This window comes from Mobula birostris, chromosome 11, assembly GCF_030028105.1.
Source record: "Mobula birostris isolate sMobBir1 chromosome 11, sMobBir1.hap1, whole genome shotgun sequence".
NCBI lineage: Eukaryota > Metazoa > Chordata > Chondrichthyes > Myliobatiformes > Myliobatidae > Mobula > Mobula birostris.
In genome coordinates, this window is record NC_092380.1 from 13,369,182 (window position 1) to 13,389,830 (window position 20,649).

Here is a 20,649-nt window from a genome sequence, read left to right on the forward strand (position 1 = left end):
CCGGGACTTGCGTGACTGTCAGTAGTAAAAATCGAGAGGAAGCTACTGACACGATGAAGAAAGCCCTAAACACCACAAGGGATGGAGAGATCAGCCCAAACTTCTGTACTGTAAGCGAACGGAAACCCTGCCAAAAACCACCAAAACACAGAGGTTCATAAAAAGGAGACAGTGACAGTAAAGGGGACCAGGAAATGGGCAAGGAAACAAAATAAGCAGGGAGAATTTGAACCACGTCTTCATGCAAGTAATTCCTCAGCAGACCAATCAATTTCCAAGCAATTCAACATTTCTGAGCATATGCTTTGATGCAAAGTATCACTTGACCCCACTACACAAACATTTTGTAGGAGTTGCTTACTTTAATGAGCGTTGGCACAGGCTTAGCAGCTGGAGACGACACACCATTTGCCAATTTTGCAATCTGCTGGTCAGACAATGGCTTGAACTTGTTCAATTCTGCTCCAGTTGGCAATGACACAAGATACTGCAACAGAACAAGGGGACTGTTAGAACAGAGTAAGAACTATCATTCCTAATCCAGCTGGGGGTGGAAATGGGGAGGAGTACAAAAACAATCTAAATATGGAGAAATACCAAAAGATTTTATAGAGTCAGAGTTGTACAGGACAGAAAGAGTCCTTCTGGCCCACCACATCCACACTAAACTTTTTACCCCTCCTCCTGCTTCTAATAAATTCTTGTATAGTTAAATTCTCTGAATACCCAACTAGATTTCCTGATGAGCAGCAAATGATGCTAGGGCTTCTTCTAATGTTACAAGGAAGTAAGAATGCAGAAAGCCATTCATGTTGCAAGCAAGATTGTCACCACACACTAAGACCAGGGTACCTTTTTAGCACAGCTCATCCAGGCACCAGCTGTGTGGTGCTGTGACATTGTTAAAAAAAGTTAAGGTGTTAGATACTAAACAGAGGTTTACACTGGCTCTTGCTCACGTTTTGCAGACACTGGTTTATATTTACTAAAACTACATGAGTATTGTGGTAAGATTTGACTGTGTTGGTACGAGCAATCATGTCAAGAATGTGGGGTTTAATGCACTCTCGTTTATCAGAAACCAAATATCCTTACTCAGTTGTGATCTGGGACTTTGAGGAGCAGGTCCCATGCAAACCTTAAGAGGAAGTTTGTAGAATAACTTAGGTTGTGGATGGATGGGGGTAGAATTGAAGGAACAGCTGACTGATTGATCTTACAGTGGTATATTGGTATAAAACAAATGCAGATAGGAAAGAGGTACCAATGAATACAAACTGCAGAACAAGTAATCCTACAAACTGCAGAATACTGCTGCATGGCCCATCAATCTGCAGAAGGGGCAGCATATTGTGAAATAGAGGACATGACTTGCAGAAGAGCATAACAAAATTGTTTAGCGAGCTCAGAATAGTTCTCTATACTGCATGATGATTACGTTTCACACAATGACTACTGAGTGATCAGGAGACATGTTCATTACAACACAGAGTGGGTGCTTAGAAACATGACACACCCATTACTAACACTTCGCAGTTATAGAGAGAGCAAAGTTACAAACAGACTTACAGTGTTACTCCTAACTATTAACTCTGTGCAAGCCCACTGAATTGATGCTTGCATTTCACATTGCAGCCACCCTGGGTTCTTCTTTGCAAAATTTTAATGACTTAAGGACCTGCTCTGCCTTCAAAGGGGAACTAGATGCATAAACCTTTTACAATTATGACTTTCACAATTAAAAGTGGATGTTCAATCTTGTCAATCTGACAAGAGGTCTAACTAAAGAGGTAGAAGTAAAAGCTTGCTAGTGAGCTCAGCCCTAAGCACCTTGAAATTAATGAAGCAGTTTTGAAATTTTACTGTAGGAGATGAAAAACCCACAAATAGTGGTGCCTAGGCAATTAGTTTTAATAATGGTGGTTGAACACATGTAGGACAATGGACAGCTGAGAACATCTTGCTCTTTGATGTAACTAAGTTTAGCAAGGCACACATACGCTGGTTTAACATCCCATCCAATAGGCAGGGATCTCCACAGTTTCTCAATTGTAACTTGGCTCAATAAGGGCAGTGTGACCAATGAGCCAGTCTAGCTTGGATTAAAACCTACTGCGAGGGGTCAAGCATTTTACTGTACCTGGAGATTCTCATTTTCTAAAAGATGGCCAGAGTTAATGGTTACTTACAATCTAGAAAAGGGTGTACGGATTCTGATCACACATGTGGGCATTGCTATTGTGTATACAGCGACCCCAGATCGAAACAGCGGAAATTCAGGAAGTAAGAAAATTCCTCACATTTGTCTGCATCACATCTCCAAGATTATTTTCATTACTGTGGTATTCCACAACGTAACACCTCCTGCCTTTGTCCTAGCAATAGTGCAGACCTCTTTTGTGGATCTCCAACAAATGTCATCAGAAATGCCATCACACTTTCTGGGTTCAGGCTAACACACACAAAACGCCTGAGGAACTCAGCAAGTCAGGCAGCATCTATGGAGAGGAATGAACAGCCAATGCTTCGGGCCAAGATCCTACATCAGGAGTAGAAAGGAAGAGGAAAGAAGGTTATAGGTAAAGCCAGGTGGGTGGGGGAGTTTGGGATGAAGTGAGAAGCTGGGAGGTGAGAGGTGGAACAGGTAAAGGGCTGATGAAGGAATCTGATAGAAGAGGACAGTGAACCATGGGAAAGAGGGAAAGAAGAGGGGCACCGTAAGGAAGTGTTGGGCAGGCAAGAACAGAAGGGGTGAGAGGGGAGCCAGAATGGGGAATGGAAAAGGAGAGAAGGGGGAGGGGAAAGAAATTAGCGGAAATTAGAGAAATCAATGTTTATGCCGTCAGGTTGGAGGTCACCCAGAAGGAATATGAAGTGTTGCTCCTCCAACCCGAGAGTAGTCTCATCGCAGCAGCAGAGGTGATCATGGACACAGCTGAATAGCTCACCAATACTCATCCAGGTAGGGTCACTTTAAGGTGTGAGGTTTTTTAAATCCAGACAGGGGAGAATGATTGCTGGGTGCCATTGGTTGCTTGGGGAGGGGGTGGGTGTGAAAGCAAAATGAAAACAGCTCAGAAGTTGGAGCTTCCATCGTTCACATCCACATTTTGTCACCGTTTCTGTCTGGAAAGTTTGCACAATTTATTTTATGGAGGAACTCCTTTAACATAAAACTCACTGTGAAACTAAATCTGGAGGTCGCTTGTGAGTGAGAGTGCCAAACCTGGGTTGGAGAAGTGGGGAGGGCCTGATGCTGATCAACAGACTTTGCTTCTGTCGGGGAAGGCAACGACCCGAGAGACTCCTGACTTCCTGGCTGCTCTGGTGAAAGGGCATCACTGCTGTCTTCGTCAAACGATGAGTTGTCTGCCAATGCAGAGTACGGCACATGATTATCTGCAAGAGAAATTGTAAGGACACACATTAGCCATTTGGCAGAGAGATTAATTGAATTTCATTAGGGATGCTTTCACTGCAACTGGAGACCAGCTCTTGCTCCATGCTGAGATTAAAAAAAACCAGAAGTATTTAGCCTTGTAAGTGAACCAGCCTGATTTTAGAATACATGGGCTAATGTGTCACAGAATAATCAAACCTTCACCACCTTAGCTTCATGATTCAGGAACTGGTATTTCACATCATTCTCTTTAATAATGTTTTCCATTGATCGGCCAACATTTTAGCTTATGATCTATGTTTTGCCCTAAAGCTGTTCTACTCCTCTTAGTACAGATTATCCAGGGCAAAGGGCTCAGATTTTCCCGCACACTGCAAACACCTCTCATGTTCCCACTTGTAAGGAACTAACTAACCACAATACAAGGAGCTGCCGTACAATTGGTCCACATTAACTCCTACCATCCCCATTCCTTTTTTCTCTGTTCCCTTTATCCCTGTAACTTATTCTCTTGCATCTCCATCAACTCCCTTTTGAAACCTTTTGCCACTAAATGCATGCTAAAGTGTACCTCCGAATGTCTAGTTAACCGACCAGCACACCTTTGGGAGAAGACCAGAGCAAAATGGCAAAACCTTGCGTGGTCACAGTCAGAACAACTAAAACCTTGACTACTTGCTCCACACCTATGATTGTGTGGCTAAGTACAGCTCCAACACCATATACAAGTTTGCTGATGACACCGCTGTTGTGGGCTGTATCAAAGATGGTGATGAATCAGCAGACAAGAGGGAGGTTGAAAATTTGGCTGAGTGGTGTCATAACAACAACCTCTCAGTCAATGCAAATAAGACCAAGGAACAGATTGTAGACTTCAGGAGGTCCATGAGCCAGTATTCATTGCTGGATCAGAGGTGGAGAGGGTCAGTAACTTTAAATTCCTGGTTGTCACCATCTCAGAGGACCTGTCCTAGACCCATCATATAAATAGAATTGTGAAGAAAGCACAACAGCACCTCTACTTCTACAGAAGTCTGTGGAGGTTCAGCATGGCATCGAAAACCTTGGCAAACTTCTATAGACATGTGGTGGAAAGTGTGCTGACTGGCTACAAAAATGGCCTGATATGGGAACACCAACACCTTTGAGTGGAAAATCCTACAGAAGGTAGTGGATTTGGCCCAGTACATCAAGGGTAAAACCCTCCCGACCATTGAGCACATCCACATGAAATGTTGCTGTAGAAAAGCAGCATCCGTCGCCAAAGATCCTCACCACCCAAGTCATGCTCTTTTCTCACTGCTGCCATCAGGTAGAAGGTACAAGTGCCTCAGGTTCACCACCAGGTTCAAAAACACTTGTTACCCCCCAACCAACAGGCTCTTGAATAAAAGGAGATAACTACACTCATTTAAGGATTCTTTTATATTGTTATTTCATGCTCATTATTTATTGCTATTTATTTATACCTGCATTTTGTTGTCCATTGATCCTGTTTACAGTTACTGCTCCATAGATTTGCTAAGTGTGTCAACAAAAAAAGAATCTCAGCATTGTGTGTGGTGAGATGTATATGTACTCTGATAATAAATTTTACTTTGAACTTTACATGTGCAGTGCAGAGTATATTGACTGGGTGCATCACAGCCTAGTATGGAAACACCAATGTCTTTGAATGGAAAATCCTCCAAAAGGTAGTGGATACAGCTCAGTCCATCATGGGTAAAGCCCTCCCAACCTCTGAACACATCTATAGAAATTGCTGTTGCAGGAGAGCAGCATCCATCATCAGGGTCCCCCACCAATTAGGACATGCTCTCTTCTCGCTGCTGCCATCAGGAATAAGGTACAAGAGCCTCAGGGCTCACATCACCAGGTTCAGGAACAGTTATCGCCCCTCAACCATCAGGCCCTTGAACCGAACAGGATAACTTTACTCGCCCCCATCCTTGAAATGCTCCCACAATCAATGGACTCACTTTCGAGGACTCTTTATCTTGTGTATTTGGTATTTATGGTCTATTTATTTATTATTATTATTTCTTCTTTTTGTATTTGCACTGTTTGTTGTCTTCTGCACTCTGTTTGAATGCCAGAGTTGGGCAGTCTTTCATTGAGTGTTTTATGGTTATTACTCTATAAATTTATTAAGTATGCCCACAGCAAAATAAATCTCAGGGTTGTATATGGTGACATATATGTGTTTTGATAATAAATTTACTTTGAACTTTGAACATGCAGAACCTTTAGGGGCAGCATCTGAGGTCAGGATCGAACCTGGGCTTCTAAAGCAATGAGGTAATTCACTGTGTGCAGATCAGTGCACACACAACATACAAAAGTGTTGATCATGATAATGAAATCACTGCATCACATTTATAGTGAGTGTATCATGACCAGCTAAATCCTACCCATACTCTAACTACACTAAAAGTCACAATGTAAAGGCTTCATGTAAAACATCAAGGGAACACTAAAGAAAGGACTTGCTTTCTAATGTCACATTAATGCTAAACCTCAAAAGGTCAAACTATCCAATTGCACTGCTGAATGCATTCCTAATACTTACATGCAGAAAGGATTTGGATCCAAGACCATCCCCAGCCAACAGATATTTCATTAAGTTTCCCTCATGCAAAAGTTAGCAACCTTTCCAATAAAAACCAGTTCAAGTGAATTTTCTTTTGCTTTCAGTTAAATCTATTTGCGTTACTATCTTTTACAATAGCTCAGTCCTGGTACTCTGTATGAGCAATTGAACTAAATTTAACAAAATCCCTCATAATATCAGAGACATGGGTTTTATGAATCCTAATGGAGAAAGACATAGAGAGGCCAGACTTCTACAACTTGGGCGTTAGCCAAACAGGATTCCCCACACTCATTCAAAGGTTCTCAGCAGTATCTATTAGGTCTGGGAACACAATCTGTGTTGCCTGAAAACTCGCAGTTAGGTAGGATGTCAGTGAGTAATTCCCCTTCCCACTCTATCCAGCTGTCCTCTGCCAGGCTGAGACCAAACATAGAGCATGTTTAGACCAGCCAGGTGTCTTATATTTACAACTGGGTGGTCTACAACCCTACTGCATGAACACTCAGTTCTCCAATTGTGGGTCACCTGCTGCTTTCAGCAAACTATGCACTTGCACTCCTAGGTCCAATTATGAATCCAATCTACTACCCCACCGAGTCACATGCAATCTAACCTTCCAGGTGAGCCCACCATGAGGGATTGTGAACCTTGTGGAAGTCCACATGGACAACATCCACTGCTCTAACCTCATCTACTAACTTGGTTGTCACTCGAAGAACTCATAAGAGATTTGTCAGACACGACTTCCCATGCATAAAACCATGCTGACCTGTCTCTCTTCAAATGTTGGTAGATCCCATCCCTCAGCATCCCCTCCTGCAATTTACCCGTCATCGATATTAGCGTCACTGACTCGCAGTTTCCAGGTTTGTTCTTGCTACCTTATTCACCAACTACATGACCAAGAGTTAGCCATAATCAATAATCAATCATTCATCATCAATAAACATCTTCACTGCAGTGCCCTCCAAATGCGTGGGCAGCCTGTCTATCAATATCACTACTCCATTCTGAATTTCAAATCCGTAATTTTCAAAAACACACAGAACTGCAACACTTTAAAAAAACACTAAACATTACACTGAAAGATGATCAACGATTATTCCACTTCCTCTCAAAATATTTCAAATGGCAGGAAATACCAGCTAGTGCTGAGATGAGTTCTGCATTGTGAATTTTGGAACTTTCAGAGATGTATGTCGGGGAAAGGGGCATCTTCTTACATTGGACTTTGCAGAAATGGAAGCACCCCAATTTCAGGAATGTTGGATTAAGCTAGCTGAAACGAGGTGTAGAAATGTTTTTTTTCTTGTAGTATAACTTTTCTATGCTTGCTTATATTTTTATATCTAGTAATCATCCATGCATATATATTTTCAGTGAATTTTCAAGTAATTACAATACAGTTGCTTCTGTATTTTTCTAAATCCTTCTTAGTTTTGTGTAGCAGGTGTCAGAGCACTTGAATCTGGCTTTTTTATGTAAATAGTCATCACTGGAAATTTTGTTATCTCTAGTCTGAGTATGAGATGACACAACTGCTTTATCCTTTGTCTTTGTTCTCTCAGCTCTCTCGTGTTTTTTTTTCCGTTCTTGTAACGTTTAAACAGTCGTAAGCAACAAGTTTAATGCTTCACTCTTGACTTCCGAAGTATCTTTGGGTCACAAAGGTATCAGGATCTAACAAACTCTTTTTTCCAGTCAGACTTGAGCCACTTCCATGGATCATGAGTTTCACAGGGCACTGCATCTGCACTGCTTCCTCAGTCATGGATTGATAGAACACTAGTTTAGGCACCACAACATTGCTGTTAGTTACACACTATGTACAAGATTAACAGGAGTGGCCCCACTAGCCTGCCTAGCCATTTGACATGATCATAGCTAAAGTAGGCCAAATTTATCTCTTCCGTGCCAGCTTCCCATAGCCCTCAGTTCTCTGATTTTCCAAATAGTTCTCTTTCACACTTTAAATATTTCTAATGACCTGGCATCCATTACCCTCTCGGGCACAGAATTCCACTTACTACTTCCAAAGAAATTTCAACACAAAGTCAATATGGATGCCACAGGAACTCTATGGTTCAAGGTCAATAAAGGCAAGTGTTTAAATCCAACCACACCCTACATTTTACATCTGATGTCAAAAGCTTTTTTGATCATGCTTATAAAGAGAGCTACAGAACACACAGCACTGTGCAAAAGTCTTAGGCAGATATATACAGCTAGGGTGCCCAAGACTTTTACACCGTACTGTATTTATTAACGTGGATCGGAGGAGGAGTTTGTAAATCTGGTGGGATTTGGGAATGGCGAGGATGGACTGCCTTGGGAGGGGTGTGGGACAGGTGGCAGAGAAAGTGTGTTGGGGTGAGGGGGTGGCGAGGTTGTAAACCTACCCAGCCCTGAGACACCAGGCCAGGTTATTTGATTCCAAACAATTGATTTATTGATCATTATAGAATGTCTATCCGGTGCTTCTTGCTCCCTCCCCTCTCCTTTCTCCTTTTCCCAACCATGATTCCTCCCTCCCTGCCCCCATCCCACCCTCAGTCCACAACAGAGACCCAAATCAGCATCAGGTTTATCATCACTCACATATGTCATGAAATTCGTTGTTTTTCTGGCAGCAGCAGTACAGTGCAATACATAAAATTACTACAGTATAGTGCAAAAATCTTAGGCACCCTGGCTATCTCTCTCTTTCTCTCTCTCATTCTCTTTATCTATCTGTCCATATCTATCATCATCTATATCTATCTCTATCTGTGTGTGTGTGTGTGTGTGTGTGTTTAAGATTTTTGCACAGTATTGTACTTGAGCATTATACTTGAAGCTTTCCTGATTTAAGATTCATATGATTTTATCATCTGACCACAATCGGTTATGATCACACCACATGGTCAGAGCAGCCTGACTGAACAACTAAAGAATCCTTTGTGCGCTGAATCAAAATATCTCCTGCAAAATCTAAATGACACAGCAATGATTGAAGAGATATACTTATTATTTCTTATTCCTTTGTCAACAAGGAGCAACATCACTAAATGCTCTGTATTAAATATAACACATGATATGTAGCTAGATAACACATGAAATTTAGCCAGAAAATTCTGGCTAAGATTTGTAAAACTTTCATACTATTATTAAGGACAACAATAGCAAGGAATGCCAAGCAGCTAAAATACCAACTTACCAAATACCAAGACATATGCTTGTAATTCACATATATAAATGGACAGCCCAGGCAATTTAAGTGTAAGGAATAGTAAGAATAGGTATGATGGGCTGAATAGTCTTACAAAAGGGCCTAAATTCTCTCATGCTTTAAAACAAAACAGCCTTTTACACTTAATATTAAAATAACCCAGTAACTTTAAAAAATCTATAGCACACAGCTTAATTTATTCATGTATTTCCAAAGGACACCAATTCCTGTAGCCAGGGCAGGAAAAAATCTATACTCTAAAATTAGCAAGACATTACGACATCAAGGGCATGAGATCATGCCATGCAGGAGGTGGTTTTGCAAACCACTGTGCCTGCGCCAAGATTTTAAATGAACTATCATACTTCAATTGACTACCATAACCTTTCCCCATGGGGAGCATTTCACTTTTCACATAAATACAAGGGAAGGTATGATTAAAATCTATCCTCTTTTCTGGGAATGCATTTCCAATCAAAAGTGACCACATTTTTTTTTAAATCTGATTTTCCTTCCAATCTTTTTTGACTATTACCTTAACTCCATATTGGCAGAAGCCATTTCTCCTTCCCTCCACTCTATCAAATCCTTCAGATATGAATATCACCCCTTTGCCTTCTCAGCTCACAGCAGATTTGTTTCTCCAATTTCTCTACATAATTGAAGTTCCTCATTCCACAACTACCTAGCTATAACTCTGCAATGAGATCACCACATGACACATGTGTGATACAAACTGTATTTTAAAATCAATACACAATGCACACAATTTATTACTTTAATTGAATGCTTTTGAGGTGGGAATAAAAAAAATAATAGAAGAGGGAGTTTATTACATAAGACCATAAGATATAGGAACAGAATTAGGCCATTTGGCCCATCGAGTCTGCTTCACCATTTCACCATGGCTGATCCATCTCAGCCCCAATCTCCTGCCCTCTCCCCGTATCCCTTCATTTAGATTAGATTAGATTCAACTTTATTGTCATTGTGCCGAGTACAGATACAAAGCCAATGAAATGCATTTAGCATCTGACCAGAAATGCAAAGAATAGTGTTATTTACAAAATAACTGCAAATAAAAAGAGTGCTACAGCACACAAATATAAAAGTACTGAGACAGTACAACATGGGTGCAATACTGCTTAGCGCTGTGATGTGAGGTTCAGCAGGGTCACAGCCTCAGGGAAGAAGCTCTTCCTGTGCCTGCTGGTGCGGGAGCAGAGGCTCCTGTAGCACCTACCGGATGGGAGGAGAGTAAAAAGTCCATGGTTAGGGTGAGATGTATCCCTGATAATGCTTTTCGCCCTGCCCAGGCAGCACTTATGGTAGATGTTCTCAATGGTGGGCAATTGGGTGCTGATAATCCGCTGGGCAGTTTTCACCACACGCTGGAGTGCTTTGCGGTTCGATACGGGACAATTGCCATACCGCACTGAGATGCAGTTGGTGAGTATGCTCTCAATGGTACAGCGGTAAAAGTCCGTCAGTATCCTGGGACAGAGGTGAACTTTCTTCATGCTCTGCAGGAAATAAAGGCGCTATTGCACCTTTTTGATCAGGATGGAGGAGTTCAGGGGCCAGGTGAGATCCTCGGAAATGTGCACACCAAGGAATTTGAAGCTTGATACACGCTCCACTACAGTTCCGTTGATGTAGATGGGGACGTGAGTGTGACTCCTGGCATGCCTTAAGTCCATAATGACCTCCTTGGTCTTCTGGGTGTTAAGAGCCAGATTGTTGTCGGCACACCACGCAGCCAGGTGCTGGACCTCATCTCTGTAGGCTGTCTCGTCATCCCCTGTGATCAGACCAACCATCATGGTGTCGTCTGTGAACTTGCTGGTCATGCCCAGCCAATCAAGGATCTATCAACCTCTGCCTTAAATATACATAAAAACTTGGCCTCCACAGCTGCCTGTGGCAACGAATTCCACAGATTTGCCACTCTCTGGCAAAAGAAATTCCTCCTCAACTCCATTCGAAAAGGATATCCCTCTATTCTGAGGCTGTGCCTTCTGATCTTAGACTCTTCCAGCATAGGAAACATCTTCTCCATAACCATTCGATAGGTTTCAATTAGGTTCTTCTGAATTCTCGTGAATACACTCTGAGTCATCAAACACCTTCTGTACCACAAGTCGTTCAATCCTGGAATCATTTTCGTGATCCTCCTTTGAACCCTCTCCTGTTTCAGAATATCCTTTCAAAGATAAAGGGGCCCAAAACTGCTCACAATACTCCAAATGAGTGCTTTATAAACGCTCAACATTATATCCTTGCTTTTACAGTGTCTATAAAAGGTATTCACTCCCCTTGGAAATTTTCATGTTTTATTGTTCTGCAACATTAAATCATAGTGTTTTAAATTTGGCTTTTTTGACACTGATCAACAAAAAATACTCTCTCATGTCAAAGTGAAAACAAATTTCTGCCAATTGGTCTAAATTTATTACCATTATTAAACACAAAATAACTGATTATTCACCCCCTTCAAGTCAGAATTAAGTAGATGTGCCTTTGGCAGCAATTACAGCCTTGAGCCTGTGTGGATAAGTCTCCGTCAGCCTTGGACAGTGTAATGTTTCCCCATTCTTCTTTACTAAACTGCTCAAACTCTGTCAGATTGCATGGGATCATGAGTGAACAGCCACAAGTTCTCAATGGGATTGAGAACTGGACTCTGACTTGGCCACTCTGGGACATTAACTTTGTTGTTTTTAAGCTATTCCAGTGTAGCTTTGGCTTTATGCTTGGGGTCATTGTCTTGCTGGAAAACAAATTTTCTCCCAAGTCGCAATTCTCTTGCAGACTGCATCAGGTTTTCCTCCTGTATTTTGCTGCATTCATTTTACCCTCTACCCTCACAAGCCTTTCAGGGCCTGCTGCAGTGGAGCATCCCCACAGCATGATGCAGCCACCACCATGCTTCACCGTAGGGATGGTGTGGTTTTGATGATGTGTGGTGTTTAGCTTACACCAAAGTGTTTAGTCTGATGGCCAAAAAGCTCAATTTTGGTTTCATCAGAACATTGAACCTTCTTCCAGCTGATTTCAGAGTCTCCCACATGCCTTTTGGCAGACTCTAGCTGAGATTTCATGAGAGTTTTTTTCAACAGTGTCTTTCTCTTTGCCACTCTCTCTTAAAGCTGCCATTGGTGTAGCCCCCCAGACAACAGCTGTTGTACGTGCACTCTCTCCCATCTCAGCCACTGAAGCTTGTAACTCCCCCAGAGTTGTCACAGGTCTCTTGGTGGCCTCCCTCATTGGTCCCCTTCTTGCACAGTCACTCAGCCTTTGAGGACGGCCTGCTCTTGGCAGATTTACAGCCCTCCCATATTCTTTCCATTTCTTGATGATTAACTTAACTGTACTCCAAGAGATACTCAGTGACTTGGAAATGTTCTTGTATCCATCTCCTGACTTGTGCTTTACAAGAACCTTTTCGTGGAGTTGCTTAGCATGTACTTTAGTCTTCATGGTGTAGTTTTTGCCTGGATACTGACTCACCAGCAGTTGGACCTTCCAGATACAGGTGTATTTTTACTACAATCAACAGAAACACTTTGACTGCACACAGGTGATCTCCATTTAACTAATTACGTGACTTCTAAAACCAACTGGCTGCACCAGTGATGATTTGGTGTGTCATATTAAAAGGGATGACGATTTAGGCAATCAATTATTTTGAATTTTACACTTGTAATCAATTTAGATCACTTTGTGGAGACCTGTTTTCACCTTGACACGAGAGAAGTATTTTTTCTGTGATAGTGTCCAAAAAGCCAAATTAAATCCACTGTTATTCAATGTTGTAAAACAATAAAACATGAAAATTTCAAAGGGGGTGTGAATACTTTTTATAGGCACTGTATATTCTAATCCTCTTGAAATGAATGCTAATATTGAATTTGCCTTCCTCATCACAGACTCAAACTGCAAAATAACCTTTAGGGAATCCTGCACAGGGATCTTTTTTATATCCCAGTAATTTGCCTAAAATCAAACTGGAGACACCAGAGCTGTTGGTTTTGAAAACAAACATGAGAGAATCTGCAGATACTGGAAATCCACCAACACACACAAAATGCTGGAGGAACTCAGCAGATCAGGCAGCATCTATAGAAAAGAGTATAGTCGATGTTTTGGGTCGAGACCTTTCATCAGGACTGAGAAAAAAATGAGGAGTCAGAGTGAGAAAGTGGGGGGAGGGGAGGAAGACCCACAAGGTGATGGGTGAAACTGGGAGAGGGGAAAGGGGTGAAGTAAAGAGCTAGGAAGTTGATTGATGAAAGAGATACTGGGCTGAAGAACAGCACCAGAGGGAGGTGATGGGCAGGTGAGGAGATAAGGTGAGAGAGAGAAAAGGGAATGGGGAAACGGTGAGGGGGTACAGGCATTACTGGAAGTTTGAGAAATAGATGTTCAAGCCATCAGATTGTAGGCTACCCAGACGGAATATAAGCTGTTGGTCTTCCAACCCGAGTGTGGCCTCATCGTGACAGTAGAGGAGGCCATGGACTGACATGTCAGAATGGGGATGGGGTGGAATTAAAATGGGTGGCCACCGGGAGATCCCGCTTTTTCTGGCGGACAGAGTGCAGGTGCTCGGCAAAGCGGTCTCCCAATCTATGTTGGGCCTCAGTGAGAGGCCACACCGGGAGCACCAGATATAATAGATGACCCCAACAGACTCACAGGTGAAGTCTTGCCTCACCTGGAGGGACTGTTTTGGGGAGGGGGTGTAGGGGCAGGCTTAGCATTTGTTCCACTTGCAAGGATAAGTGTGAGGAGGGAGAGCAGTGGGGTGGGACGAATGGACAAGGGAGCCGCGTAGGGAGTGATCCCCGTGGAAAGCATAGAGTGGGGGTGGAGGGAAAGATGCTTACATTTACTCATTAAAAGTTAGTGGTGGGTCTGGACCTGTGCAACCCCCTACTCACCTAAAATCCATTCACACACCCGCTGTTCCTTTCTGAGGAGTGGGGTCAACCCCACTAACTGACTGATCATCATCCTATAGGATGGATAGCCAGAGAGGGAGAAGGGGGAAAAGTCAGTGGTGCTAAAATGCTTCAATGGGTGAAGCAAGATTGAGCTCAGCTCTCGCAGTGTTAGGGTTGTAGGTCAGAAAGTGCTAACCTTGGGTACCACACACTTCTGAAGTGCAGAGTGTAATGAAAATATCAGCTTAGTGCAGATCACACATCATCGTAGGAAATGGCAAAATCAGAAGCACAGATCACAAACTTCTTAAGTTCATGCTGTTTACGATCATTCATAAAGCTATGGATTATAAATCTGCAGCCTTAGGACATGGTTATTTGTGTCAATTTTAACAACAACGTCTGATACAAGATCCACACCAACAGGATTCTGTTTTTCATAATCTGGGCACTCAGGGGTAGTGTCAGGAAGAAGCGTTTCACTAAAGGGCTCATGGAAACATAAACTACTGTACATCAAATGATGCAGGGTTTCGATTGAGGTTTCAGATGTGTGTCCTCAATTCTGTTCCCCCACCCCCCAACAACCTCAGCCACAAAGATGCTGCTTGGCCTACTGAGTTCCGGCAGCAAATTGCTCATTCCTGCACTCTAAACAGTTGTTGGAGTGGGAAGACAACTTAACAACTCTCTATGCTGTCATAATCTTACCAGGTAAGGATAGAAGAAAACCACAAGAGTGCCAGAGGTTGATGTTAGCAGGAAGGTTAGATTCCTGCGCAGCACTGGTCCTTGCTTACCTATGATGGCCTCTTTGACACTGGAATCCACGGGCAGGATATTCTTTTCCACCAGCTCCATGGGACCAGGGCGCTGTGCAATCTTCTCATTCAGGTCATCGGCCAGCCTCGCCCGCTTCAGCTTCATCTGCGTCGCTTGTAGGGAGGGCTCTGCTGAAGTCTCTGCACGACATCAGTAAATAGACACTTATTCACCTCACAATCAGAGGTGGACCAACTGCAGCAAAACTCCATTAGTCCAGCACACTGAAAGCATTGATTGATAGCACTGGACTGGCAGGTTTCTCGGACTACATTGGGGTGGGTGGAGGGAGGGAATGGGTGTGGAAATCATGAGGCAAGCCAGATGCCAAAGCACTGGGATTTCTGAATAATCTGATGGGCACTATGGAGATTTTCCTCCAGGGCGACCACAACCTTGTCATGGTTTGGAGGCCTGCGTGCCTCAGTGATCTGGAGAGCTATGTTAACTGCTTTGGCTCCTGGTAGGGTCACCCATGCCAAACAGAAGGCAAACTAAGGGTGATCCGCCAGTCTTTCAGGTTTGGGGGTTCAGCTCAGGGCTAACAACCCTGACTAGTAAAACAAAATTGTTATGGAAACAGTAATGAGGAGTTGTTCTACATCTGAGTGCAACGGTATTCTTGAGTCTCCACCCAGGATTTGCATCACTAACAGTAGTGAAATCTGAGATAACGAACTGACATAACAAACACCATAAGAGATGGGGTACCTTCGCTGCTGCCCTAAATACCAGATGTAACAGGCAGTAAAGTAAACAAGCAATGGAGTTTTACTGTAGATGAAATATCATGGCATTTTGAAGAAAATGAAAAGTTAGAATCATATTATCTTAATCCATTAAAGATTAGAGTAACCTCATCCCAAAGGCAAACCTGAGGGAAAGACAAAGGGAGGCAGCCCATTTCCAAGTCTTCATGAACACTTTACCTTGACCCAAAAAGCTCAAGGCCAGGATAAAAGTCCTTGTGTGAGCCAAGTAATACGCCCGAAGTAAATGAGAGGTAACTAGATGGGGGCTAATGGAGATGGATCAGATCAAACTAAATGCTGTGCCTCTCGGAGGGATCAATTAAAGATTAACAGATTGCTTTTACAGTCATGCAATAGGCTGAACTAGCAGACAAGAACCTGGGCTATTGACTCTGGGACAAGTTTGAATCTCACTAAGGCAACTAGGATGTTTAAGTAAATTTGGATATAAAATGAAAAATCAGTAGCAGTAACCGTGAAACTGCCAGGCTGCCATTTAAAAAAAAAGTGAGGTCCTTCAGGGAGGGTAACTAAGGTGGATATGTGCACACCAGCCAATAGTCCAACTGCTTCTGAAGTTTAGGAACAGATAGTATAATAAATATTTAAAGATAGCTTTATTTGTCACTTGTATATCGAAAATTACAGTGAAATGTGATGTTACTTCAACAAATCAACACAGTCTGTGGATGTGCTGAGGGCAGCCTGCCCTCAGCTTACAAACCCCTAACCTGTATGTCTTTGGAACATGGGAGAAAACCAGAGCACCTGGAGGAAATCCACACGATCATGGTAGAACATACCGATTCCTTAAAGACAGTGATGGGAGTCGAACCCCAACCTTAAGCTGGTGCTGCAAAGCATTATACTAACCACTACGCAATACTGGCAACACAGGGATGTCTGCATTCCAGGATTGAATACATTTTAAACTGATATTTCTCTGGTTCTGCACTACCCTACTATGTTGGTATCCAGAGAGGTACACAGAAAGGTCTACAGATTTTTTTTAAATAGCAACTTGGAATTTTAAGGGTGAATTAAGAGCAGGCTCACAAAACAACATAGTAGGCTACAAGTCAGAGAAACTTTAAGGATTAAAAAGCTAACATACAAATTAGAATATATCAGGAAAGGCAAGAGCCATTAACCACTATGCTATTTAGAAGCCAATTAAGGAAAGAAAATTAACAAAGCAAGAATTAAAGTTCAGAATTAGAAACAGGTTTAATATCACCGGCATATGTTGTGAAATTTGTTGACTTTGTGGCAGCAGTACAATGCAATAGCATAAAAACTGTGAATTACAGTAAGTACAGATATATAAAATAGTTAGATTAAATAAGTAGTGCAAAAATAGAAATAGAAGAGAGTGAGGTGGTGTTCATGGGTTCAATGTCCATTCAGAAATCAGATGGCAGGGGGGAAGAAGCTGTTCCTGAATCATTGAGTGTGTGCCTTCAGGCTTCTGTACCTCCTTCCTGATGGTAGCAATGAGAAGAGCATGACCTGGGTGACGGGGGTCCTTAATGATGGACATCCCTTTTTGAGTCATCGCTCCTTGAGGATGTCCTGGATACTATGGAGGCTAGTGCCCATGATAGAGCTGACTAAGTTTATAACTCTCTGCAGCTTACTTTGATCCTGCACAGTAACCACCATCCCCCCCCATACCAGACAGTGATGTAGCCAATTAGAATGCTCTCCACTGTACATCTGTAGAAATTTGCAAGTGGTTAAGGGCTTTCAGTACAGACAGCCAAGAGACCAATAAACAGAAGGTCAATGTGTTGACTTGGCAGTTTTGAGCCACAGCTTTGTGTGTTAAAATCATACTTCAGCAAGTGGAGATGCAAGGTATCCACAGGTGGCCAGTTGGATGCAGGATTAATGATGTTGGCCCTCGTCCATATTGCTCACCCGTCACACTTTCCCAAATAGCTGCTATTTGCCCTGAAGAAAACAGCTGCAAATTCTGGCATTAAAAGCCCCACAGGACTAAGCACCATCAACACTCAAAGCTCAAGAGCAACAATCTGAGTAAGCTGCTGGACCCGTCCCAAGGCTGCCATCCTTGCAGATGGGATAGAGAAAAGAAAATCAAAGCCCAGGAGATTTCAGTTGGATTCAGAACAGCACTGGACTGAGCTTGGTGCAGAAGTACCTCACTGGGACAAGTGAGCTCAAAATTTCACACTTTTGCACAATATTGCTCTTTATTAGATGGACTAAAAAAATGAAAGTGGCAACTTTGATAATAAAAGCAACCAGACAATTAATAGGATCCACAAGATGTAATATTAATTGCTATGTGTAACACCACTCATCCTTCTAAATCAAATTCCCTTTTATCTCTATCCACAGGAAACTGGGGAAATATTTTTTAAACCATGGAAGCTAGAGGTCTTGAATTTAACTGATGAGTCTGTTTTTTTGCAGTAATGTAAATCCAAATGAATCGTGTAACCAATCAATTTGTACTGTTGCCTGGTACAGTCTTAGGTCACTTATGTTTTCAATTAAGTAACTTCAGTACAGCAACCATCATGTTCACTCTTTAGGCTCTGCTTGAGATCCCACTTCACAACCTTTTTCAGTTAAAAAATTGTTGCTTTATGTGAATCTAGCTTTATCTGAGGATATATTGGCAAACAAAATTTCCTATATTAAAATCAATTGAAGTATTGTATTGAAAGGCAACTTATTTAAAGATTAATCTACAGAATTGTATCAGAATCATTTGATATGTTCGGTCGTTATATGCCGTGTCATATCATGCAAGTATTCATGACCATGACTGTTCTTGGCAAATTTTTCAACAGAAGTGATTTCCCATTGCCTTCCTCTGGGCAGTGTCTTTACAAGACAGGCGACCCCAGCCATGATCAATACTCTTCAGAGATTGTCTGTTGTCTGCCTGGCGTCAGTGGTTGCATAAGTGGGACTTGTGATCTGCACCGGCTGCTCATACGACCATCCACCACCTGCTGCCATGGCTTCACGTGACTCTGACTGGGGGGCTAAGCAGGCGCTACACCTTGCCCAAGGGTGACCCGCAAGCTAGTGGTGGGAAGGAATGCCTTGTACCTTCTTTGGTAGAGATGTATCTCCATGCTGCCACCCGTCAATATGAAGAGTTCAAATGGGGCATATTTATTATCAAAGAATGTATAAATGATAGAACCTTGAGATTTACTTGGTTACAGGTAGCCACAAAGCAAGAAATAATCCAATTTAAAGAAAAAAAGTAAAAGACTAACACCCGATACACAAGAGAAACAAAAATACAAATCATGCAAACAATTGAAGCAAACAACAGCATTCCGAACCAAAATTGAGTCCTCAGATTCGAACCCCAGAGCAGCCTGGAGTAGGCTCAAAGCCTCAGTTATCAGTTCATCATATTAGAGGGCATGGAGCACAGCAGCCAGGGCAGTCTTCATAGCCTCAGCGCTATGGAGTTGACCATCGCTGAGAGTGAACGAAATTGGTTCTCGTCCTGATCGACACCCTGTCTTTTCAGTCTACCCGGGCCAGCACTTAAATTGACCAAACAGCGGAATAGTGAAAGGCTCCGGCAAACAAGGAAAAAGTGCATGAACATTCAGCAGAGTGACTCGAATTCCCTTCTGATTTTAAGGAACACATGCGTGATTCAGAGTTTTTTCCCCCTCTTCCTACTTGCTTTAACAATAACTCTTGAAATGAGCAGAGGACTGAGCACAGGAACCAGAAAACTGGTTATTTAGCAGCTGTGCTGAAAAGTTTTAAGTATTACTCCTTCACACACAGTCCTGCTGTAAGTGTGAAGCACAGCCTGTAATACAATGCTAGCCTTCCCAGCAGCGTGGTCCTGCTGGGCTACGCTCCCTTTGAGAATTGCCAGCTCACAGTACATTAGCAATTCACAAGTGCACATCGACCAATAAATGTGCCAATACTCCAGTGGAAGTACTCTCTCCACGATCAGCATTTGCTCTTTCCTCCGCACAAAGCGGAGGTACAAATTCTGACCTAAAACTCTCCCACTTCATTCCTCTGGCACTTTTCAATAGATGGGTCTAGAGTGAGGTGATCAGATAGGAACATCGTACTGGATCCTGTGGGACCGTGTCAGCAGTCTTCAGCTAAAGAAAATTTCTGGTCTAACTTGCTGGAAATATGATAACAGAGCAGCAAAGCGTCTGGGATCTTGGCAAGCAATGGGGCCCAACAGTCTACCTCCCCAACCAATGAGATTTCACACTCAGGAAGAAAAACTGTTGGGAGGAACATGGTAAATCAGAGTCAAATTAGGGGTAAAAAAAAGGAAAAATAAAGAAAATGAATACATTGATGGTAACAAAAGGAAGCCTAATGAAATATTAAAACCTGACATGTTTAAAACCATCAATAATATAGAGAATTGAGAATCTGTGACCCAGAATGGAGACGCTGATGGGTTCTGCATGAATAATTAGCAATTCATTATTACACCATGGTTGTAAATTACCAACCTTAACTTTTGGGGTGACTTAGAGGTTCTATAGGGGAACTGATCACAAAGGGAACTGATGTCAATATGTTATTGTATGATGTGGTGCAACTAAAGAATAGGTTCTGGGGATTCTCAATGCCTGCTGCATGTCTTATTCCTCTGAACTTGCTGGCCAATTTGTGATTTTATAATTTTGTGTACTTAATGATTAAAACAGAAGGAAGCCATTCAGCCCAGAGGCTTCCAACAGAATATTCTCATCAATCCCATTCCCCCTCTCCCTATTTCTCTGCATCTCTGCAATTTATCCTCTCACCTGCCCATCAATACCTTGATTCTTTTAAATCTAAGCAAAGGAAACTATCAGGTATGAGGGGATCAGCTGTGGTTAACTGGGTGAATGATCAGTGTTTATAACTAGCATAGGTATACAAAGCAACACAAACAAGAT

General features: G+C 42.3%; 1 protein-coding gene across 2 annotated transcripts in view; it reads right to left on the bottom strand.

Annotated features, from left to right (window-relative positions):
• Positions 1 to 20,649, bottom strand: part of LOC140204836 (myocardin-related transcription factor A-like) — a 141,454-nt gene that overhangs the window by 19,715 nt on the left and 101,090 nt on the right. For both annotated transcript variants that reach the window (XM_072271693.1, XM_072271692.1), the window contains 3 exons: positions 14,948 to 15,109; positions 3,227 to 3,399; positions 362 to 487 (listed from right to left, as the gene is read on the bottom strand). In XM_072271693.1, coding sequence (XP_072127794.1) covers positions 362 to 487; positions 3,227 to 3,399; positions 14,948 to 15,109 — 461 coding nt within the window. The remainder of the gene's footprint in view (positions 1 to 361; positions 488 to 3,226; positions 3,400 to 14,947; positions 15,110 to 20,649) is intronic.